General features: G+C 39.7%; 1 protein-coding gene across 9 annotated transcripts in view; it reads right to left on the bottom strand.

The window, feature by feature from the left end:
- Nucleotides 1-3,007: 3,007 nt before the first annotated feature.
- Nucleotides 3,008-25,705, bottom strand: part of tbl1xr1b (TBL1X/Y related 1b) — a 30,089-nt gene continuing 7,391 nt past the window's right edge. For all 9 annotated transcript variants that reach the window (XM_005475993.4, XM_019348228.2, XM_005475994.4 and 6 more), the window contains 14 exons: nt 25,493-25,596; nt 25,174-25,319; nt 24,454-24,670; nt 21,301-21,433; nt 17,008-17,149; nt 16,568-16,631; nt 16,382-16,479; nt 15,567-15,627; nt 14,113-14,234; nt 12,649-12,723; nt 12,356-12,483; nt 9,683-9,848; nt 9,472-9,573; nt 3,008-5,450 (listed from right to left, as the gene is read on the bottom strand). In XM_005475993.4, the coding sequence (XP_005476050.1) occupies nt 5,424-5,450; nt 9,472-9,573; nt 9,683-9,848; nt 12,356-12,483; nt 12,649-12,723; nt 14,113-14,234; nt 15,567-15,627; nt 16,382-16,479; nt 16,568-16,631; nt 17,008-17,149; nt 21,301-21,433; nt 24,454-24,670; nt 25,174-25,319; nt 25,493-25,550 (1,539 nt within the window). In that variant the 5' untranslated portion in view covers nt 25,551-25,596 and the 3' untranslated portion in view covers nt 3,008-5,423. The remainder of the gene's footprint in view (nt 5,451-9,471; nt 9,574-9,682; nt 9,849-12,355; nt 12,484-12,648; nt 12,724-14,112; nt 14,235-15,566; nt 15,628-16,381; nt 16,480-16,567; nt 16,632-17,007; nt 17,150-21,300; nt 21,434-24,453; nt 24,671-25,173; nt 25,320-25,492; nt 25,597-25,705) is intronic.

The raw sequence follows: 25,705 nt of genomic DNA, 5'->3' as shown, positions 1-25,705 counted from the left end.
CCTGACAAGGTTAACGGTCTTCAGAACATTGCAGAGACATTATTAACAGTATTTGGCTCTACATATTTGTGTGAGCAGATTTTCTCACACGTCTGAACGTTGGACGCTCGGAGACCTGTGTCTCTGACTGAGAGACCAGAGATCACATTAACATGTGTATCCCTGTATTAACAAACATGCCATATTGGCCCAGTTTATTTTTCTTATCATTGTTGTGAGGAGACCATAAATAGCATTTGCATTTTCTGTTGTTCAGTTCATTTGCTGTTCTTGTTATGGATAAAAAGTGTCTTTGTTTCAGAATAGCTGATAACTATTTTTTGATAGCTGCCAACATCTGCGAACAAATATAACTCTAAAGTTGTTCTATATAGTGTGTAACTGTTAATATAGAGCGTTATTGCTAATGCAATCATATGGCACATTGACTTCTTGGGAAATTTTAGATGGCACTCTTCATCAGAAAGGTTGCCTACCCCTGTCATAGAACAAGATAACTGAGTTTCCAACGAAGTTGGTGAGGGTGGCAGCCTGAGGGTAGCTGCGTAGGCAGAAACCACATCTTTATAGATATATACTGAGGCGTCGAAACTCGTCATTAAGGGTACGGGGGTCGTCTTTATGTGTAAAAGTATACTTTCCAAAATAATATGCCCGTTCTAGTCAATAACGATCACGGATTACTATCAAGTGGTTAACAGGCCTTGTTAATTTAAAACACATGATATATATTAGCTTCAGTGTGCGCTGATGAACCCGTGTGAATTAGAGAAAAACAAAAAAATTCAAACTTGTGTGACCAGTTGTTGTTTTTCAAGAATGTACAGCCTGAAAAAAAGAACAGTTCGAAGAAATCATTAAAATTCACCATGACATCCACACCCAAGATAGCGATAAATAAACTCACCACAAACTGCCTCCGCCTATACCGCATACATACACACCGTTTCCTTTTCTGTAGCCTAAAACGGAATATTGTTTCACCTTCACAAGAGCTGACTTTCAATCCACCCCATAAATGCTGAAACAAAGTGAAGTGAGAGTTGCTTATGACTGTTCTACAAAGGAGTATTAGGCCCACATTAAGAAAACAAATAGAATTCATCATTTAGAGAATAAAGTGGAAATGTGGAGGTAACAGCTGCTATACTCTTAGTCAGTGAAATCATACTTCAGAATCACTTTTAGTTAAAAGGAAGGAATGATTTCTGTGGTAAGTATAAGGATTGAGTAAAAATGGTGTAGAAAGCTGCGTTTGATCAGACGGGGGGAAAAAACAAACTTGGGAGAGTGTATTTATGTAAAATGAAAGATATAAGGATATCGATGGTTGCACCCTCGTACAATACAGAGTTGTTGTATCACAAGACGGTTGATCAATTTGTTTCACCTACTCACCTAAACAAGCCATTTTGTAGATGGTATGACAAACATGGCAGTTTATCTTAAAACAACATTTGTAATCTGCACAGTTTGACTTTGTTCTCAAAATGATCAACAATATTTTTCTTTCTAAATGTGGCCCTAATTCTCTGTTGTACTGTTCTCAGAGAGCTGTGCTGAAGCATATTAACACGATGTTTACTGGAAGGGAAAACCACTGCCCTGAGAGGAATCTCAGTAACTTGAGAGCGCTTAACAAGGAGCAGACTCAGGCCAGTGTTGGTGCATAGAGAACCACCATGCACAGACGTTGTTACAACTGTCACCATCGCACACACCTGAAACAGAGGTATCAGAAGTTTCTTACCTGAAGTAAGAAAAACTAAAAGAACTGGACTGTTGCTCAGTGGTCAAAAGGAAATCCAGATCTTAAAGTCTGGAGTCATAGTGGAGATTAAGTCCAGTGGGAAGTCTCTCCAGTCTTAGGTGATTTTGGGTGCTGTGTGATCAGCTGGTGCTGGTCATGACTCTTCTTCTGTATCTTATCAAGTCCAAAGTCAACACCATTTCAGAGCACTTGTAGGAAATACACTAATAAATTTTTATGGAGATTTCCTTTTCCAGCGGACTTTGCACTGGCCCACAGTGCCAAAAATGGCTATATGGTTTACCATGTCCTTATCATCCCACTGGTCAGCCAATGCCCATGAGCTCCAGCCAAGTACTGAGAGCATAAATTAACATGTTTTGTTATGTTTGACATTTCTATGTTGTAAATTGGTTTTGATTGGTCTTAGAAAACAATATTTTGTTTTGGCCTCCTCCCATATATGCTCCAAGTTTATATACATTGGTCTGGGCAGGTGTATTGTTCTTTTTGGGGGGAGGGGGGGAGTGTTGTTTTTTTTTTTTTTCCTCCCCCTCCTTTGTATATACTCATTTAGGTATATAAATATGTATGTATAGACATAGATATGATTGTTTATATAATGGTAATTATATTTTATGTAAAAAGGAGGGGGAGAGGAAGGAAGGGGAAAAAAAAAAACTGTCACTGTAAATGAAATACATACTTTGTTGCCTAATTTGAGATATGAGTTGATCCCTTTTTATTCAAAACATTTCATTTGTTCTACAGACAGGCACAATTAAACCCAATATTTAGCTTCATCATTATTAGGATTTTTATGTGTGAAATCTGTAGACTTATATAACTGTATGTAATTATACATGTATATTATATATTGAGGTAGGATCAAATGAGTTTACCTTTAAGTCTGTTTGTACCAACTCTTTCTTTGTCTCATTATTGTTTAAAGTGTATTTTGTTGTTATTTTAGTCATGTTCAAAATAAATCAATCATTCAGTGACAAAAAAAAAAGAGAAAACAATATTTTAAGGTACTGGATATCTGATTTCCATGAGCCACAACGCTGGTCTAGAAAACAATATTTTTGTTTGCTACAGGAAACAGCAAGCTATTCAAGTGTTCTTTAGAAAAACTGACTGTAAATGAAATAATGATGCTTCTACGTGTGTACAAACACCCCCCATTCATTCCATTAGTACAAGAAAAATGACTCAGACACTGGAAATCAACAAGCAAAAGAGCAAAGACGTTGATATTATCAAAATAGATTTTATTCTAGACCTTGAGATCTGAGTGATATTACAACAGTCTGATCAGGAGGCTGCAGACTGCAGCCATGTGAGTGAGAGAGAAAGAGAGTACAAGGGAAAAGACGAAAAAAAACAAATCTTAAAATCAGTATTTACATGTTGTGTTACAATACATCAACAATTAAATCCAGATTATTTTTGTTGTCGTTTCTTTTGAGTATATAGCTACAAATAAATCAAAATTACAAAAGTTTTGATCAGTACAAAACCTTCAAGGGCTCTCCAACATAGCAAAGATAGAATTAGTACTTTTGGAAGGAACAAAAAAAAAAAAATTGCAAACACACTTGAATGCAGTGTAAAAAGCTTATTGTCTAAAAACAAACGTTTATAAAATACCATTCCACTGTCATAGACATCATTTGAAATAGTGTCCTTGTGACTCAGTCCAAGTACTGCTGACTGTATTAAAGCAAACTTCAGCAGTTTTCAGCTTCAGTATTTGAAAAAAAAGACACGTAACATGCTGAGCAAAACCTCTGAATTATCCAGCGACATGTGTGCACATATCAAGCCGAAGGTGCTGTTATGGCTACGAGATGAGAGCGGGAATGCCATGAAGTTAGTTTGTTTCAAAGTTGAAGTGCCCTACGAGTCAGACAAGACACTGCTAACCTTATTTTTCCTACTGAACGTGTTCTACATCATTTGGGCCGTCCTCAGGGACTTTTTAAATCAGATGTGCCGGAGACTGTTTCTCCATTTGAACCTAAAGTGCAGGGTTAAAAAAACTAATAATAATCAAAAAGTCTACCGTTTTTTCCTTTTCTTTTAAATTTAGCTATAACTGTTTAATGGTATTTTATAAATAAAAACCATTCCTCATGGTCACAACTATCAGTGATGCACAAGAACATCACGTACTGTATTTCAAGAGTTTTGAAAAGGTTACTTTAAAATCCACCCATAACGTAGGAGTGGCATACACACACAACAAAAATCCCCTGTAGTAGCATAGATATATATTCATAAATGTATTTATATATATTATATGCAGATACCATGTTACAACAAGTCCTATGCTGAGAGTCTGCTTTTCAGCAACACAGACTTGCCTCAAAATGCCAACTCTGAACACTGCACACAAAAGCGCCGTCTAACCGTGCATAGGCCTGAACACAGCCTGTCTCCAAAGAGCGTGTGTGTGTGTGTGTGTGTGTGTGTGTGTGTGTGTGTGTGTGTGTGTGTGTGTGTGTGTGTGTGTGTGTGTGTGTGTTAATGATGGGAACCTACTACCTGACAACAGCAGGAAACAATGCTCCAGATGATCTTGGTCTAATTGTTTCCGGCAACAAGAAGCAATTAGACCAACAAAGCCGCATTATGAAAAACAATAGATATTAACTGAGAACAAGCACAATTAGGACTATTAATTCTACAAATCCGATGAAGTAATGGGCTGGTTTTCCCGTCTCTCTCACCAAGTGATTGCTGTGCCGACAGATCAAGGACGAGGTGAGTTTCAAAGACGCAAACCTGAAGCTGACCACTCTTTAACAGCATTGATGTCATCCGTGTTAAAAGCTACACAGATCATCTTTCAGCCAGGAGATTTTGAATTCTACAGGGCACCAACATAACCTGATGAACTGTGATAACCTGAAAACCATTTCTGAGGATAAAGGTTGCAAGCAAAGGACAGTTCAACCTTTGATTAACTGCTTTATATTACGTTTTGTTTTTTTGTTTTGTTTTTTTAATGACAAAAATGGAACGAACCTACTGGATAAAAATAGAGTTGACAAAACTATACATCTGCATTTTTGAACCTCAAAGACTGCAGTAAATGAATTTATCTCCCAATGAACGTCTCTGAACATCCACTTTTTAAAAGACAAACATCTTTTTTTCTTAAAAAAAACAAACAAAAAACATCTCCCATCTCGTCTCTCTTCTCTCCCATCTCACATGTAATTTACAGAGATCAATAAAGTCCAAACTCAACACAACAATGTCCACAGGACACTAAATGCTGACATATGCAATATGCACACACCAGAGAACAAAATTCTTTACAAGTCGGATACAAAGGACAAAAAGAGGAAATCAAGAGGAATCCTGGTGTTTTGGTTTGCTTGTGGTGACACGTTTATACTGTGTGATAACAAAGAAATGTTTAAATCCCGCATGTCAAAGACTAATGTCCATACAGACCTGGCATATCTGATGCATTTGCATATAAACTGTTTGTTGCCATGATGTGGTCCTTGGGTCTACGTCTGATGGAGGGCGTGCTCCAGTTGGCTGTAACGGCAGGCCATGGCATCTGTGGGACTACAGCAGTGTGGCGGACAGGCAGGGACAGTCATTTTGGCTATGTACACATTCGTAGTCGGTCCATGGCTCCCCCCGATGAGTGTCATTTTCTGAGGTCTAGTACGCATACCTGTCAAACAGGAAGGCATATGTGGTTAGACAAAATGTCACCCCGTGTGCCAGGAGTTTCAGTTTCTGCCATAGCAGGAACCGTGCGTATGCTTCAGGGGGTACGAATATTTTCCGATCAAAACCCAAAAAGACCAGAGGGCCATACTTACCTGTGGCATGCTTAGACAACTGTGTTCAGCAAGCCAGTAAAACAATAAAATGTGATACTGTGGAAACTGAACGCACTGCAGTGTGTGAAGACTCGTGGGCATTTCAGCATAATAAACATAGTTTAAGTCACCAACAGTCCAATTTAAGACCCTTTCTCCTATGTACGGTAAGGTTATTTTAACCTGCACCTCCTCTTTCTCCTTTGTCTTTATTATAATCAATGTACACAAACAAACCAATGGCAGTAACTCATTCCATGTGACACTACTCAGTCAGTCATATCCTTAATTAATAAGTCTGAAAAAGTAGGTCAAGGAAAAGCTGAGATGGCTTATATCTGAAATCTACAGGATCATTTCCCCAAATATACATTTCCAGGACATTTTCTAAAACAGATGGAATCAACATCCCAAACAAACAAGTTCCTCAGTCTGGAAACCTCCATAGCACTTTATAGCAGTCTTCTTCACACACAACTCAAACAACTCTACAGCAAAAATGCAGTTGAAGTCTGATGCTCTTTGCAAAAAAATCCACACATGACCGCACAACCAACCAAAGTGATAAAAATCAGCAGCGCTGCAGCTTGTTTCAACAAAACAAAACAAAACATCCTTCACACTCAAGAGGCATGTATTGCTTCACTTGACCTCACTGCTTTTGTTTGTCAGACTTTAAATCAGTTTGTGGTGACAGATGAACACAAATTTCCGCACGATAAGGTGCACTTAAAATCCTTTAGTTTTCTCAAAAATCGGCAGTGCGCCTTATGTATGAATTCTGGTTGTGCTTACTGACCTTGAACCGGTTTTATGTGGTACACGGCGCTCAAAAATCTGTAAAAAAAAATTGTTTTTGCACAACTTAGGTAAGCTACAAAGCTGCACCGCTTGATGGATTGTCGGAGTTTACGGCTATCATAGTCAGGAGCTTCGCACAGTAATCTGGGTCCAAAACTCCGTCTCCTTCAGGTCCAAAACACTGTGGTATCACTGAGAGTTAAAAACTGTCTAATTCACAGGTGTTGAACTCCAGCCCTTGAGGGCCAGTGTCCTGAAACTTTTCCATGTGTCACTGCTGCAACACCCCTGAATAAAATTAGTTAGAGTCTATAGCAAGACTCTATAGAACTTGACTGCAGGTGGCAATTCAACCATTTGATTCATGTTACAGCAGCTCATAAATGAATATGATTCAATAAAAGTAGTTTTAGAAGCACCCTTTTAAAAAGAAAAAACTTTACACATTTTTTTTTTATGTACTTGAGTAGGGTTATGGGTTGCCACCTCAGCATGCAGTCAAGTCTTGCTAATGACCTACAAATTTTATTCAGGTGTGTTGCAGCAGGGACACATGGAAAGGTTTCAGGATACCAACCCTCCAGGACTGGAGCTCGACACCCCTGGTCTAATTTCTTTCATCTTTAATAAAATAATCAGTGTTGCTACTTTATCAGGTGTAACAATTGAGTTTGACATCTAAGCATCTATGAAAATAGAATGTATTAAATTTAACGGAGTTAGTAGTTAGCTCGCTAGTGTCCACCTACATAAATGAAGACAGAAAACTAAACAGCAGTGATGTTTGTAGGGTTGCTGAAGTTGGGCTAGCTGGTAAATAAGGATGTGCTACGTGATCACTAGCAACACGGCTACATAAACACAGTGAAGCTGGAGGACAAACGCTGTCTTTTTTTCCACTCGATAAAAGTTAATGTGAGGGTTCCCAATGGTTGGGGACAAATGCAATCGCATGGCAGGATGCTGTAAACTTCAGTAAGGAGCAGCTGCGAGAGAATTCAACATTAATGAATCAATGGTACAGAAGTGAAGGAAGCAAGAAGAATGAGTTGAGTAAAATTTGACTTATCTGACTGTTTTGTTTCTCTTAGTGCACCTTCTAATCCGGTGCGCCTTATGGTCAGAAAAATACGGTACTGTATGGAAAGTGTGTTTCGTAGGAAATATGACATCTTGTTTCAGCCTAAAAATAATGTTTAAAAGTCACAGGAAGAGCCGCTCAGCAGTTTGTGTCATCGTTCTACTATTTTTGGCTGAAAACTGAGAGACAAATATCTGTGCTATTGGAGATGAGGGCGGGAGTTTAAAATCAGTTTTAAAAACCGCTGTCAGATCTGCGTTTTTGGACTGGAGCTGGTCTACTATTGCCTTGAATGAGATCATTTAGTAGCTTTTTACAACTTACATTTGAACAGGTTGATCAAGTCTGAAAACAGGATGCAACCGACACAATTACACAAATATAGGAAGCTAACTTTAGCATCACCACAATGGTAACAACAACATGTTACAGACCTAATGTTAAATGTCATGAGGACAACACCTGTTGTTGTTGTTGGCTCAAGCTCACGCAAACATAAACTGAATTTAGATATGTATATATATATTGATTTTGTTAATTTAACTACAAAATAGAAAAGGAACATTTTTTGTGTCTTTCTCAGGAGTGGGCTAGGCCAAGATGGGCACATATGGAGGACACATACTCTGTATTGAAAGGTCCAGTCTGGGATGTCATGTTATAAAGATGCTATACAGTACCTTGCTAGAGCAATAGAATGCATAAGTTGAGCCTTTCAACTTGGGGGGTACTTTGAAATCATACAAAAATCCAAACAGTTCAAATTTCCTTTCCTTTTTTTGTGCCCCAAAAAACAGGAAACATATCTGCACTGTTCCTCATTCCCTTCTACTGGTTGGTACGCAGGTGCTTACTAGTTGAACGTTTCCATTCCCACTGCTGTGTCAGTTTGCAACAGACAAATACTTCATAATGCAGAGACATAATGTTTGAAAAGAACGAGACCAACGAGAACAACATTTGCGGTGAAATGCAAAGTGTGCCTGGGTAAGTAAGTAAGTAAGGTTTATTTATTAAGCGCTTTTCATAGACAGGTAGTCACAAAGCGCTGTACACAAAGATTAAAATAAACAGTACGATAAATAGCAAAATGCACAATATACACAATATAGAGGTTAAATGTAAATTAAAAATGTAAAAATGTAAAAAGCATTGGTCAACAGAAGGCTTGTTTAAACAGTAAAGTGTGCCTGGGTAACAGGTACACTACTAACAGAGCTCTGCTTCATACACAACAGCTACACAACATTAGCACATAACACAGCTTTTAGCTCATATAAAAGCCAGCACTCTAAGGTCAATTAAGAATCCTGATTATGTCATGGAAGGGATGCTATCAATATCAGCCTATAATGAAATTAGAAAATTCAACAGTAGATGTACTCCGCCTTTTCAATTGACTCAGAAGAAAATGTATTTGCAACTGTGCGCTTCCTTGTAACTGCTCGTGGGACTTCTCCAGTTTCATTCAAATGCAGATAAAAACTTTTTAGAGTCTGGTTAAGAAGCATCTGTAAATTGTAGACAGGCAGCTATTTGATGCCACAATGACCATATATCTTTCCCTGATAGAGCACTTAAAATAAACCCTTTAGATTGAAGTGCTCCGTTCATGGCTGCCAAAAGTGCTGATAAATCCAACAAATATGAAGAAAGTTCTGAATTCACCATTTACGTGAGGCTATTAGCTGACAGCTCAAAGAATAATCAGCTCAGGTCATGGCTACAGTCTAACAGTCAACTTTGCTTAGGAAAGTTTCTAAGCAAGAGAAATGATCAAATGCTTCTGCTACTATAATACTAGCAGCAGACGTACTTGTAGTAGAACCCCAGCCCATTTTATCAGGTCAACTTGGTAAGACTTTTATTAAATGGGGCTGACACATTTCCGTGGTCAGAAAGGTGGTGTGAAAGTTGCAGACACAGGCGAGAGCGCATGTGGGTGGATGCTACTGGGAGTGAAGAAGCTCTCAGGCAGAAAAACTCACCGATCCATCAGACGCGCTGGCTCCTACTTTGTCCCCTGTGGCGTTCCAGCACACTTCAAAGATCCCTCCTGTCCCTCGGTAGCTGTGGACTAAAGCACCCGTCTGGAGAGACACACACACAGATTTATCAATATCAGGCAACATCTTTAGAATATCTTGGTTCAGCATTTATTACCAGGTCAGCTTTTAATTTGAAGCTAGCATCACAGACCTGTGTGTTCCAGATATGGACACACTTGTCAAAGGAGCCGCTGGCCAGGTGCCTGCCATCTGGGCTGAAGGCCACGCTGTAGACGGGCTCCTGGTGGCGGGTCAGTGTGTGGATGCACACGCCCCGCTCCACGTCCCACAGACGCACTGTTGAGTCAAACGACGCACTGCAGAGAGAGGGGAAAGAGAGAGAGGGATGCAAAGGGTCATGTGTCAAGAGCCATGTCCCAGATATAAAATACACTGTGTCATGGCCACAACTGCTACTTAAAACTGAAACTGAAACCCAGCCCTAAAAAAATAATAATCTAAAAATCCAGTCAGAGGGGACGTAATTGATGGGAAGCAAACATGGCAGAGCTGCGTTATCTGAGACGCGGAAATTAGGATTTTTTTTATTTATTTATTTTTTTTAAGGCTGCTCATTGTTACCAATAACAAACCAATAACTTTTCAGAGAAAATACAAGGAAGTAATAATCCTGGCAAGCCAACAGTCAACTCTTATTTGCATTGTGTAGTGAACCATGTCCAGATCCTGATTAAAGAGTCACAACCAACTGAAAGCAAACATTTTTATCTGGAGTGTTCTTTCGAAGAGATACAGGAAATCTCAAAAGCTCCAAGGCATTTTCTTTAAAACATACAAACAAGCATTTAATTCTCATGTCATAGTTAGTTTAACTGAAAAACTCCCAAAAAGTTAGTATTAAAAAGACCATTTAATATAAACAATCTGTTTATATCTGTGACTGTTTTCTAAAGGTGTTCCACCAACAGAAATCTTCTTCCTGGTTCATATGCTAAAATGTGTTGTTTAAATATGATCACAACATAAGAATCAGGGTTCGTACGCTTTTTTCAGGGTCAAATTCAAGCACTTTTTAAGCACTTTCAAGGTCTCTTTTTAAGCTTTTCCAGCACACAGTTGCAGCAACTGTGACGTTCACTAGTAGAACTGACACACAAAACAAAACGACTACACTACACACTAACTACACAAGACAACACACTAACTTGAGACTACAAACATGATAAACATCACAAATCTCTCCCGTATCAAAACTCTCTCTCTCTTTTTCGCTCACTCGCTCTCTCTCTCTTCCCAACCACCAAATACCACATGTTGCCGTATCATTTTTTGATTGGTCGACATGGTACATTTTTCCACCAATAGGAAAGGAGTGTTTTTTCTTTGTTCACTCACAAGCAAAGCGTGTTTGCTAGCGCTCTCCATAAAAAAACGCAGTTTTTACCGTTTCTTCCCGGAGTAAACGCCACTGTTTTATTCAGAAACACCCCCCCCCCCCAAAAAAAACATTGGTTTTACGTGACCTATCAACACAATTTAAAAACTGGTATATAGTTTGAAGTCCGCACGTTCGACCCAAGTTGAAATGGAGACTCTGGGTCCGTCGATCACAGAGGGTTAATAAGAAAGCCTTAAGTTAGCTAGTTATGTATCGGGCAAATGTTTAAAGCTTTCACTTGAGTAAATTAACTCATATTACTGCTAAGTAATGTTGGCTAAGTTCACAGCATATTCCATAATAGCGCTGCCATACTGCATCACACTCAGTGCATTTCAAACATTTCTCCAGCGAGTTTGATAGCTAGCAAAATAATAACCATAATTTTAAAAAAAATAGCATGTGTAACGTACGCGTACTGGAAAATTATTTACTAGGACTCACCTATCATGCGACTGGAGAACGCAAACTCCGCCATTGTTGTTTTCCATCAAACACTCATTAAAACAGCAACCTACAGGTATGTTAGCGCACTCATCCCCGACTGTCCGAGGGAGGGGCGGGGTCACATATTGAAACAGACGCAAGGCAGCCCAGGCGGGGAAATTTTGCTTTTGCGTCTCATTTTATTTCTCTATCTGATAAGAAAACAATTCAATCAGATAGCTATTTACTGTGAGTGAAATACAGTTACATTTTCAAGCACTTTTAAGCACCACATCTGAAATTCAAGCACTTTTCAAACCTTGAAAAGACGACATTAGAATTCAAGCATTTTCAAGGATCTCAAGCACCCGTACGAACCCTGAAGAATAGGGGCATTTTACATGCCTTTGTTGACCAAAGTCTTTATTTTGTCATCTTGGTTCAAGATGAACTAAGCAGAGACTCTGAGAGGCAAAACCCCCCTGCTGTAAAAGAAATGGCTGCTTTTTAACAAGAGAAAGAAGAAGAGCTTTGTAGCAAAAATGAATACAAAAGCAATGTTAAAAGTTTAAATAAAATTAAAAATTAATCATGACCTCGTTCCAATATTTTCTTGACCTACTGACAGTTCTTTGTACGGATACAACAATGGGCTTGTTAAGGTGAAATAAAATTAATTAATTTTTGACCCAATTTCCCCCAGAAATGTAGACATCTGTGTCGAGCACAGGCCACATGTAAAACATATTAAAAACAGAACATCCTGAAGTCACTGATAGATGTGGGCCACTGATCAGAACAAAAGTTTACGAGTTGTGTAAAACTATAACTAGAAAAAACTAGAAGTAATTTCTTTACTTACTCAGTTATTCTTCAGAATTAAAATCAAGGGTATCTTACATACCATTAACATTCCCTTATAAATAGGAATACCCTTTGACACATGACATAGAGAGAAGAAAGATGAAAAGTTAGGAACATGTTTCATTCTATTCTTACCTGGCCAGCATGAGGCTGGCATTGGGATTGTTGGTCCCGGGGCCTGTGGGGCTCCACTTGATGGTGTAGATTTCTTTACTGTGGGCCTGGAGGTCATGGACACATGAATCCTGCTTCATACTCCAGATCTATGTGAGAGAAAATCAAGGCAACACTTAAAAGCCTTGAAAAAAAATTAAACATTTAATTTGACTGGTAATGTACACTCGGGACACTTCAAAAAATATACAGCGTTCCTATGAAGGCTCGGCTTGTTCTTTTACATTAGGCCTAATCTTGTTGAGTGAACTGACCTTTAGGGTCATGTCATCGGAGCAGGAGGCCAGCAAGCTGCCAGTAGGATCCCACTTTATGGCGTTCACTTCATTCTAGGGTGAGAAAGACGTGAGTGTAAACAAAAAGTCTGACTGGTGCACACAACCACAGATAATACAATACACTACACGAGGATAACACGCAGAGGTTCTTGCTTTTCACCAAACAAAAATCTCTTTCAAATCAAGACTTTTAACAAATCTTTTCCAAAGTTAGGGTTTCATTTACTCCAGCTTACGTTTTTAATTACAAACTGGAAAAAATGACAAGGGTTAAAACAAATTTGCCATAACAATTTGCAGAACAATCATGCTGAGCTGCATAGTCCATTTTTCTATGAAATTAATTAATTAATGAGCAGCCTATCAGGCTCCTCAGCTTATGACAGAGACAAATGATAATGGCAGTGACACATAATGGTATGATAATTGTAAAAAAATTTTACCATTGACTGAATGCACTTTATGAGCACTATAACTTTTATCAGAAACCAAAAGGAGGGAGTGCCACCCTGATATCATCTAACACAGTAATGTTCCACCTAAATATAGTCAAACCTAAAAATAGACATAAATTAAACTGAACCAAGGTAAAGTGATCTCTCTCATCTCAGACAGCTGTCACAAAGCTCCTGGCCAGTTTGCATTCATTCTTTACTTTACTGCCATCTTGTGGTCGCAGTCAGCTATTGTCAACCGATTCAGTGTGTGGACCTGGCTCTTGCCTCTTGCTAATCACTGTGGCCATCATGTGTGATGTAGAGAAGATGGAGAGTGAAAAAGTTGATAATAGCTGCTGTAGTACATTAGCAAGGAAAGTTGACAATGACGTCTGACTGAATATAAGTTTAACCAATAATCCACCTTTATTTGTCATTAACATTTTAGATATTGACAGGTAATTGTACTGGTCAACACTTTTTTTGTTGATTTTTTTGCTATTAAAACATTTTTGTACACTTCTTTTTAAAAAATAAATAAATTTCCAATCCAATTTTTTTCCAATTTTCCTATCTAAATTTTTCTGCAGAACTCATTTTTGATACTCTATGCACATTTTTGCAATTATGCAGATTATACAGTGTTTTATTGCTTCTCTACCTAAAGAAATGGTTTGAAAACTTCATCCAACATTTGTCATTTTCAGCTAACAGGAAATACTTTTGGTATAGCAGATATTAATTTGAAAATACAAATAATATTTTACAAGTCATCAGCCAGGAACGAGTGTAGACAGCATAAATGTTTTAATCTGATCCAGTTTATCTTGTTAAATAATGAAGGAACATGGTTTTGTTTGTGTTTCTGGGCAACAACCTTCCCTCTTTGTCTTTCTGTAAAAAAGTCACCGCACGTCACTGATCAAACACAGCGCATCTGAGCAGCAGAGCTATTTTCCTACTTGTGAGATGGAGTGCTAACACGGGAGTGTTCTATTCTCACCGTGTGTCCCTGGAAGGTCTTCACAGGTCTGTCCTGGCCCAGCTTACACACATGGATGCACATGTCTGTGCTACACGAGGCAAACGTGTTATTGCTTTGCCAGTCGACATCCAGAGCGGGCGCTGTGGAGAGGTAAAGATGCCGCTTAAGGCTGATGCAGCACTAAATTGACGGAGAAGATCACAAAGAACAAATCACAGTACAGATTTCTTCCTTCCACATTAGACCCGATCATTAGTAGGGATGGGTATTGATAAGATTTTCACGATTCTGATTCCATTTTCGATTCTTTATCGATTCTTTTTAAAAAAAGGAGAACACTAAGGTCGATTAGCTTAGAACTTTGTTTTATATCTTCTCTTTGAACAAGATAGAAATTTAGGAGTAACATGGCCTTACAAACTCAACAGTGAGATCTTAAGAGATCCACAGCCTACGGCTCTTCAAAGTGGTGTCACAGGGTCCCCAGGAAAAAAAATTGTAAATGTAAAATAATAAAATAAATATTCTTCTGTAGCATTAACAAAGTATAACATGAATTATTCTGTGGTAATTACACAAGAATATCCAGTAATGTCCCTGCCTACAATTAAACACATTCACTTACCGAAAATCGGGGCAAATGGGTGCAAGCCTTTGACCACAAACTTAGTCACTGCTCGGTGACATTCGTCTATCCTGGCCTGAAAGGAGACGCTACCGGTAGACTGCAGCGAGAACTGCCAGCCAAACTCTGTCTCTCTCATCATGGTCACCTAAATGCAGCGCACAGTAATGGCAGGTTTTGCAATAAGACAGATCGCGCTGTTAATTGATTATTTACCTGCCGTATTAACGGGAGAGGACGTGCAAACGTTACCGCTGCTGCTGGGTTGAGATTCACGAGTCCGGAGCGGAATTAAAAACACGACATTCGTTTAAGGTTATCACGTGTTTTGTGAGCAAATGCTTTTGCATATTCGTAGTGTTTCCTCCTTTAAATGAAATATCTACTTTGCAAGTATTGCAAGTTGCCCTGTTGTCATCCGTTCTCGTAAAGTATAACCAAACTTTTTAGCGTTTGAGCCACCTAGGCACTCTCTGCAACGTGGTGACGTCATTCGGGGCGACTGGAATCGATAAGGGAATCGTTTGCAAAAATGGCAAACAATTCCAAGGAATTGAAACAGTGGGAACCGGTTCTCAACAAGAACCGGTTTTCGATACCCATCCCTAATCTATTCATTCAAAGCAGCAGTCAGTCATACTGAAATGACACCTTGTGTGTAAAGATAAACTAGCTTGAATATCACAGGATCAAAGATCAATCACGATGTCCAGAAAAACTAGACAGAAATAAGTTAAGGTCTCACTGTGCTCTCACACTGCAGTTCAACTAAAGGTAACGTATGCCTAAAAACAGAAACACTCCAGGAAACGTCACGTGAACAATCCAGCTGACTCCTGTCACTCACCTGAGTGGAAAGGAAACTGTTGCTTCGCCTCTCCTGTGTGTGCATCCCAAATAATTGTTGTCTGTGTGAAGATAGAGATGTTATTTATGACGAACGAGTGTCATTTATAAAAAGCAATCAAAAACATTACATAGAATAAAACACTGTCTTTTTAATATCTTGCCATCTTTTCAAAATGTTTGAGATCACACTTTGTGGCTGAATAATGTGCACAAGCAGAGATAATACAAAACTACACCACTACATCACAAACATAACGCCATTTTTATATCACAATATCCCAGCCCTTGGTCAATCATAAGCATGCCAAGGAGACACGGTTTCAATATACTTCTGTACACTAGGTGGCAATGTTGAACCATGTGTTGATAATTCTGACTGGACGAACAAATAGCTTTCTGTTTTCAGATGAAACGCTGCCCTTCACATTTATGACATGCAACAACCTGATTATGTTACATACTGAGGCAAATCCAAAATATCTGCACAGACGTGCATGGAATCAATATGCTACTGCTTTCTTTTCCAAAAAAGGGGGAAATTATAGAAAATAATTGTCATTAAATTATCATTTATGAGAAATTTATTTCTAACATTCACTTTATAGCAGAATATCATTACAAATTATCTGCTTTTAAATTTTATTCTATAAAATGGACAATATTTTGAGTAATGACCGATCGAACCCAAGACATATGTTCAAATTGTTTGTTTTGGTCAAATCAGGAATCCAAACCACAAGAACCGAAAATTTCCACCCCCCAGAATATTCATAAATAATAATAAAAATTACAAACAAAAGCAATGTGTCTTACCTTATCCACACCAGCACTAAGGATAAAGTTTCCTTTCTTATTCCACTTGAGTGCAAATATAGGGCCTTTATGCTGACCCAAAGTACTGGCCAAGTTACCTGAAAAAAAATAACCAAATGCCACTTGGAAAGAGACCAGGGACAAACGCCTGAAATGCTACGATGCAAAAGATGCCAAGAGCCTTACCGTCTTTTGTCCATATCCTAGCAAAGCCATCATATGAGCCGGTTGCTAGTAATGTCCCCTCGCTCTGAAGTAAAGAAGCGCGTTGTCATTAGGTGCAGCCAAATTATTATGACTAATTTATGAGTAAATGAATGAGGCTCATTTTAAATGTTGTGCATCGACTTTGACTACAAAAAAGGGCAACACGAAAACAAATAGGAACAAAAGAGCACAAAATGTTTGCAGCTTGGTTATGGAAAAGGCCTTTTTCCTCACTCAAGTGCCTCCTTATACATGGCTATAGTTAGAAGGAATGCCTCCTGACAAAGTTGTGTTTATTATCATGCACACAGGCGCATAAACCCACACCCGAAGATTAGATGACCAACACAGAGCACTCAGTATGATCATGTTAGTATTTGTTCCACAGTTTAACTTCACACAATCCCACTTTCACTCACATTCCAGTCTAGTGAGGTGACGTCTTTGTTGCTGGGTACGTCCTGGCCCCCTTCCCGAATGCAGTGCCTCAGAACCAGCTGGGTGGATCCGCCTGTGCTGTTCTCGCTCAGGTTCCAGATCCGTGCTGTCGAGTCCCCGGACCTGAAGGAGTCAAAACAACCTTGCGTTAGGCACACCCACGTGACTTGGACTTCTAAAATCGGTACTGATAAGGTTATAAAACTGACCATCACTGCTCCTGAGTAGGGTTGGGGTTTAAAGGCATTTTATCGAACCTGAACCCAAATCATCAAATCCAAAATCTTTTAAAATCCCTATCAAAACTTTTCACATCATCTGTTGAAGAAAAAGGAGAAAGAGATTTTACAAGCACAAAACTCATTCACGTTGGTTTATGTGGATACTTGGCCCTTTACGCAGACCCTCCTATATTACAGGATTGTTCCAGATGTAATCGCTTTTTTCCTCCATTTTATTTTAAGACGCATGCACATACTGTGGAGCAAGACTGTTGAATACACAGCAAACAGCCTGCTGAATACTTACCTCTGGCTGGCTACTATTATAAACTAAGACTCGACGGTTTAATTTGGAAAAAAGGTTTAAAATGTTATTTGCTTTATTTGGCCATGTTACAGCTTTTAATTCCTGCTGAACAGAGCTTTCTTTCAGATGATCGTTATTTTTAGCCTGTTTTAGTCCACATAACGGTTGTGCATCCTGTTGGATTGCATGCATTATTCTTCTTTATCATCTTGTTCAACTGCTGAAAAATTCAGGCATTTCCCTTGAGCCATGTTGACAAACAGTGGAGCGTAGGAGTGGAGAAGTTTATGTCTGATGTAACCGCAGGAGAAAGCTGATTTATGAGTGGGTTTGTCTGACTAAGAGATTAACAAACTTTGGTCTGAGTAATTAAATAAGAGTAGAGCAAATACAGCGTTTAATGTACGGCCAATTCACCTAACAGGTGCATGGAAACAAAGCTTACTCTTGAGGTTATCTGCCTGGTTTTAAAGCCATAAAAAAGCCACCTGCTACAGATAAACTGACTGTAAAACGGCAATAAAGTGCACAGAGTTTGACACTTGAAGCAAAGAGAGAAGAATCTAACATTGTGTTTCACACCAAAAATGATTCTTGTCATTTTATCTGTCAGTGAGGGTTTAATACCTGTCAGGAAATCTGCTGCGTCCGTTTCATTTGTTTCTGTAAAATGTGTCACGTTTGCAACATGTTTTGTTCTTGAATACATACTCCACCCATCATCAAAGAGATTCCTCTATGTGATTACCAGTGTTGGTCAAGTTACCTGAAAATAGTAATTAGTTACTAATTACTGATTACTTATTTTCAAAAGTAATTAATTACTTAGTTACTTTTTAAAAACATGATACACAACCTAAAGCAACAGACCTTTCAGCCCAATTCTATTTCTTCTGCATAATCAATTATATAAAATTGAATCAAATGAAAAACTCTTTTGAAAACTTGTTTTATGAGTTTTTGGGCAGGGATAGCTCAGTAGGTAGAGTGGTGGCCCCATGATCGGAAGGTCGGGGGTTCGATTCCCCTGAACAGCTACCTTGAGGTACCCCTGAGCAAGGTACCGTCCCCACACACTGCTCCCCGGGCGCCCAATGGCTGCCCCCTGCTTCACTGAGTGAATGGATTAAATGCAGAGAGGAATTTCCCCACGGGGATCAATAAAGTACACTTTCTTTCTTTCTTTCTTTCTTTCTTTAATCTTTTAACTTTATGCACATTGCATCGAGCAAAAATTAAATTATATGCAACATTCTCTCACTTGAAGAAATTTGTTTAAAGCTATTTTTTTGCATATTCCAGCATATAAAATACATAATTTTTTGTGTTTACACTCACTCTTTCAAATAGAAGCAAGTAAAACACAGCAAAAAATAAATAAAGTCAAAGATTCAGCAGCACTAAGTCCTGTCACTCTTAAGTCTATTTTCACCTGTTTAGCAGGAGAGGAGGTTTGCCCAGTGTGGCAACGGTCATGTCAGTGGGGGGATCCGGGGCAGGGCTCGCAAAATTTCAAAATCCCTGGTAGCCCTTCGGGCAGGCACTCTTCAGTTTTTGGTAGCCCAAAATAAATTTAAGTAGCCCGAAAAAAAACATGAGAACAATTTTTTGATGGATGTTTTGTTTCCTTTACAGTAATATACATTAAGGTATAATATTGTAAAGAAAACAAAACATCAATCACAACAATTGTATAAAAATTACAATCATCAACTCAAATACTTGGTTCTAATTGAACAGAAATTTCTATGAACTTGTAAGAACTGTGTAGAACATGAATCAGTCTGTGTCAGATCCTGAATCTGAAATTTCCGCTTAAGTCCCGGGTAAGAGGTAAGTGGAACCAAGATCTAGGACATTTGCTTTTTGAAGTTTGCAAAGACGGCTACATTTTGCCAATGGTATACCTTTTGGAACATAGTACACTGTTCTAAACAGCTTTTTCAGGACTTCTTCTTGTGCTTAGTTTATTTTTAGTATGTTTTTGCAATTGGTGTTTGTTCTGGGAAAGATACTGCAGACTGAGCAATAATGCATTTCTTGCATTTCTCATGGGTTCTGATGGGGTCTTTCTTAAAATTACTGGTCCCAGTAACAAAGGCGCTTGTCGACTCAGATATCGAGGGAAACTCACAACACACCCGGCAGAACATTATGGTATTTACGTTGTCATATTCCAGCCACAGAAATTCTTTTGTCCATGAAACCATAAAGCTGAGCTTTCTTTTTGCCTCATAGTCTGATTTGTCATAACTTTTCTGTTTTGTGGTAGGCTTTTCTTTGGCTGCCCCTTCTTCACCCTGACCTGTCTTATTTGGCTCTGCAGAACTAAAATTCCTGCCTAAATCCATCTGCTTTTACACACGCACTCACATAACGGTCAGCGATTCTCTGCGCAATCAACCTCTCACATGTTTAAGTTTGCTGCGGGAAATTTCACTTGTCACGTTTGAATAGTAAGCTAATGAGTGATAAGACGATGTCAGAGGAATTGGTGTGCAATTAATCTGCGACCATCAATACTGCCGCTCTCTATACACAGTTTGCGCGATGGCAAAGTGAAAGTGAAAGCCAAAAAAAGGAAGCACAAATTTAAACTCGATTTCACATATTGGCAGTGGCTCATCGATGCCAATGACATAATTACTCAGCTACATTTGCGAAAGAATGGAAAAGCATTGACATATATTTTTCCTTCCTATGATAGCCCGACGGGCAGGGCTGAGATAGATTTTGGTAGCCCGACTGGAAAAATCGCTAGCCCCGGGACGTCGGGCTAGCGATTTTGCGAGCCCTGCGGGGGTGTCTATGTGAATTTCACATTCTCGTGGCAGCGTGCTAGGTGCTTGCTCAGACTAATGTTTTTGTCACTTTTTAAGGAATCAAACTCAGAGTAATGTCAGTACTTCCAATGGTCGTACCCTCTACTGCACTCCATATTATCCCTTACTGAGCTACACCAGGGGTCCCCAACTCCAGGCCTCGCGGGCCGGTATCCTTCAGTTTTTAGATGTGTCCATGATTCAACATAGCAGATTCAAATGGCTAAATTACCTCCTCAACATGTCTTGCACTTCTCCAGAGGCCTGGTAATGAACTAATGATTTGATTCAGGTGTGTAGACCCAGGGTGAGATCTAAAACCTGCAGGACACCGGCCCTCGAGGCCTGGAGTTGTGGACCCCTTATCTACACACATCTCTTACTGCCACGGACGTCGCACGCTCATACGTCATTGTCATGAGACACTCTCACAAACTAGATCACGGTTTAGTCATGCAAAAACACAGCGTGCTAACAGGAAAGTAACAGTAATCTAATTACTTTTTTGCAATAGTAATCCCGTACTTTGCCTATCTCTGGTGATTACACTGAAGTGGACCAGCAAATGTCCAGGAAAACACTACTCTGAGTAACATTCATTTAGCTGTGATGAAAGCACACTGACTATTCCAAACAAGTTATTCTTTTTATAAACCAAGAAAATGTAATTAATAATCCCATTTAAAAATGATCAACTATGGTTCACAGATCTAGACTCTTTATAATAAATCATCAAGAGTGAACTCTGGGTAAAAATACTTAAGTTACCACTGATATAAAAAAAGACAAGATGGGTAAACAATCATTTTGGTTATTTGAATTACAAGGTGAAAAGGTGATAGTGTGAATGGTTCAAAGAAACTAGCGCTTAGCTGGGCCAACTCTCGCCCATAACAATCCCACGTTTCCATCAGTAATACTGACCCAGAGGCGAGGAGGTCGTTGACTGGGTTCCAGGCACAGATAAAAACCTCCGATTCGTGGCCCCTCAAGACCATGGCTTTACTCTGGGGGATCTCCACATCCCTGTCTACCTCCATCATCTCCGAGTGGTGATCTACAGGAAGGAGCGTGAAACAAGAACATTAGCATTCATTAAGTACTGTGCTATTTTTCAGAAAGCAAAGCGAATGCAGTGCAGCTGGAAAAGTTGGGCGCAAAACAACATAAGACAGTGAACTTCTCTATTTGACTTCTGGGATGAAGAGATGCAAATACATGTATGATGAGAAAAGATAACGAAAAGGTATGTTTATACGAGCACATGCTAGTTTCCTATCATTCAATGCAAAGAAGTATAGTCCTGTTCTTCCGCTACAAAGGTGAATTATTTAAAAAGGAGTAACCAGTTTTCACTAAACATCATCGTTCAACAAGCAGATTAGCAAACTGCATCATGTTGTACAAAATAGTTCATGATGACAATCTGACACTAGGTAAGCTACAAACCACACCAGTCCCACAGCAGCACACATGTACATCATCGGTTCAACTTATTTCATAAAAAGTGGCTTGACCGCAGGCACGAGGTACTGAGGTTAGATGGTTAACACCACTGTTTTCACACAAAAGGAACCGGATCCTCAGTGTGGAGGCGTTTAAGCAATATAATGAATTGTAAGTCATCTGTGTTCTGGAAGTCCTAAAGCTCCAGCACACATGAACTATTGCGGGTGTAAAACACTATAAAATAAATGTAACGGTGTGTTCACACCGAACGCGATAGACACAACCAGAGCTTCAGGTTTACATGTAAAGTCAATGGAGGAGCGCGACTGGGGGTCGCGCGAAACTTCAGAAGCAGATTTGCGTCGCGAAAACGCTTTTCTGCCTGATTCGTGCAACCAAGTAGCGTGACTGACACGTTTGAAGCGCGAAGTAAAATACGCGCTGCAGTTTGTGTATTCGCGCTTATCGCGTCTACCGCTCGAGTTGGAAAAATCTCAACTCCAGCGTCAAGTCGCACTGCGACAACCAATCAGGAGCCTGGTGACGTGATGCTCTGACCTAGTTCAAAGGGGCAGGTCCAGCCAAAGCCATTCATTCTAGCAACCAGTAGTTTTCTGATGAGGCAGCAGGCTCTCCAGGGCAGAAACAATGTTTGGAGTTTAGTCTGTTACTGTTACTATTTTTACCATTTCTTCTTGGACCAACTGTAACCCACATAATTTCCTTAGGGATAAATAAAGTATTCTGATTCTGATTGTTTCAGGATACATGACCTGCCATTATCCAATGACACATCTGCTTTCCGGTATCTTTTGCTCGTTTCTCCTCCTCTTCTTTTCTCTTTTTTCTGAACTGAGGACCTGATGGCTTTGACCTTTTCTTGTCAATTTTCCATTGGTTTTAATTTTGCACTTCAGTATTAACACTCATCCCCCAACTCGAGGATCACCACAACATAACCTAACAGACCTACACCTTAGTTCACAGACTCACTTTATCTAGGGTTTACGTCTGGGATTTCGCACAACCCAGGATTCAAATCAAGAATACATAATGGGCTTGGATTTACAACATTATGAATGAAATGTGCTCCATCTGGAAGCAGCTGCCCCCCTCTTCTTTAGAGAAGTTGTGTGTGAGACTTTAAATGATGAAACTGTAAATTATAAATTTTAAATTGTTAATGATCCCTTTATCCCTGGTCCTAAAGTGTATTTTCTTACTCTTCTTATATTTATTGTTTGTTCACTTGCACTGCTGTAACTGGAGCCTCGTCGTCTCGTCTCTCTATATACTGGACTGTATATAGCAGAGATGACAATAAAGTTTACTTTGACTTCAGCACAGCAGCGCGCAGGCGCACCGAGGGCTCTCGTGCTCACTTTTCACTTATAGAATTTCAAAAAAACATTGGTGCAAATTATAAGTCTGTATCATAATGTCTGGTGTTTTCGTGTTTGTTGGTTTGTTTTTATTTTGCAAGTTGGTTATTAGATGCTGCTCCAGCCAGCCAGAGAATCCCTCGCCGCCCCGCACCTCTCCTCTCTGTGCCGCTAAGCAGCAGGCGCACCTCGCAAACGGAGGACGCCTCCCAGCAAATGGGCGATAGAAAACCGATCGGTGCCTATGCCATTCCCAATATGCGCTGGCATGACATCGGGGCAGCATGATTACGAGCAAATGTTTTTTGTTTGTTTTTTTTGCCGATGCCCGTGATGCCGCCCCGGGCAAACGCCCGTGTCGCCCGTATCAAAAACCGCTACTGCGTCTGGCACTACTTCCTCCCACATTTGCGCTTCATGCGCGTGAAAATTGCATATTTTAAAGCGCAACCAGTTCGCTTTGGACGCGCGTCGAGCTGCGAATGTGCACGCGACCAGCTAGGGGCGTCTGGCGCTTTTTGGTCGCGTCTATCACGTTCGGTGTGAACGCGCTATAAGATGGACTTTCTGGATGCAGCTAATCAGTCATCTGCAAAATACAAGCAAGTCAACCCCATGTTATAGACTCACAAGGAGTCGGCTAATGATAACTTCATTTTGAACCTCGAGAACTTGAATCGTTCCATAAGGAGCAGTTATTAAATCTGAATCAAATACTCAATGTGTTATCGTATTTAAAACACATTGGGAAAACGGAGGAAACCAAGCAGACTGGAATTTTCCTCTTATGATAAAACAACAGACAGCACAACTGTACAACACAGTCAGGACAAAACCAACCAAACCACAAACACTTTACACAAAACCCTCAAACTGTGACGCAGCCATCACGGGAAATATTAAACAGACAAAATCATGCCAAAAAAAAAAAAAAAGAGGTTAGCTTCAACTTATACAAGATGCAGTCTTTCAGAATATTATAAAGCCATTCTAGTGAAATTAGCAAAAATAAAAAATTTGACTCATAACCTGATTGTAACATTAATTCAGGTTGTACTGCTGTCTCACTGAAAGCAGATCATTTAAGTGTTTTGTGTACTAATGTTTAAAAATGTGTCAACACCACTTTGTTTTATAACTGTGTATCAGGCATTTAGCTGAAAATAACATCCTGCCTGAGACGAGAAAACACAGCTGGTAGTTCAGAAGCTGATTCAGATTGTTTACAACCATGAGCTAAACTTACTGGCTAAGGCGTGGGATCCATTTTCCTCCCCGTTGGCGGCGCCCTCTCCGTTCTTGGTGCTTCCCTGTGGCCCCGTGCTGCTGCCACTGCCCGCTGCTGCTTGCTGCTGGGCCAGCTTGTCTCTGTAGGCCTGCTGCCTGGTCTGGACCACATCTGGCATTACGGCATCAATCAAAGACAAGGACTCGATTGGCCGCCCATCAAATAAGGTGCCGTCCTACACAGAGAACGTACAGTGTTATTTCACCCCATTACCAAAAGAGTTGGAATAATTGGGGGAATTTTTTTTTTTTTTAAAGGAAGCCGGAAGATTAGCACGTTGACAGTCGCCTTCTTGGTTTTGAAAAACTGAATGTGATAAAGAGGAACAGGTCTGACTGTGGAACTACTTGCTCGGTTTAGCACCCAGGCTCTTTTAACAGAGCCAAGCAGCTGTGACACAGCCAGCATGTGTTTGGCATTGCATTGCTGAAATAAGCAAAGCATCACTATTGCTGAAGATTCTCCCCTTCCATAACAACATGAATTTTGGCTCTTTAACAGTGCGTTCATAACAAGCCAGGTGGCCTGGCATTCATGATTTCCAAAAAGAATTTGTAAGTGAAGTGGTCACACTGTTATCAGAGCAATTGACACATAAGTAAACACTACACCTATTCTTTCCAGCATGTTTCAAGTGTGAACTAATCAGTTGAAAGCAATGCAAAGACAGACCCTGACCTCATTGATGCTGACTTCAGCCTCCACATACTGCAAGCCTTTCTGAATGATGGAAATGAGGGCAGCAGGGGGCACCAAGGCTCCATTGATGTTAGACTGACTGATGTGGCTCTCTATGCCAAAGGTGAATGCAGAGTGAGAGAAGCCTGCGGGAAGAACGGATCATGCAGAAAGTAGGATGAATTCAAAGTTAATTTCCACAGACTCAAATGCTGCAAGATTAAAAGTTACTCATGACAAAATATTTAAACTACTAACAGTGCGATTACTACAACCACAAGGAGAGCTGTTTGATCAAATATTGATTTGTTGGACATACCCGACTCCTGCAGATATCTGTAAACCAGGAAATTAACCTCATCACTGCTTATGCTCATTTTTAGTCCTGGTGATTAAACCATTGGGTCAGCACAGGATAGGAGCCTGTAAAAGTAAAGCACAGAGTTCATGAAAAGCCGGTGGTATTAGACACTGCAGAAGTGAAATGCAAACGAGTTCTAGTGGTAGACATCTCGATCACTCACGTGTTAAA

This window comes from Oreochromis niloticus, linkage group LG18 (assembly GCF_001858045.2).
Source record: "Oreochromis niloticus isolate F11D_XX linkage group LG18, O_niloticus_UMD_NMBU, whole genome shotgun sequence".
In the NCBI taxonomy this organism is placed as follows: Eukaryota; Metazoa; Chordata; class Actinopteri; order Cichliformes; family Cichlidae; genus Oreochromis; species Oreochromis niloticus.
Note: the sequence above shows the minus strand (reverse complement) of the source record. Positions and strands in the feature narration are given on the sequence as shown.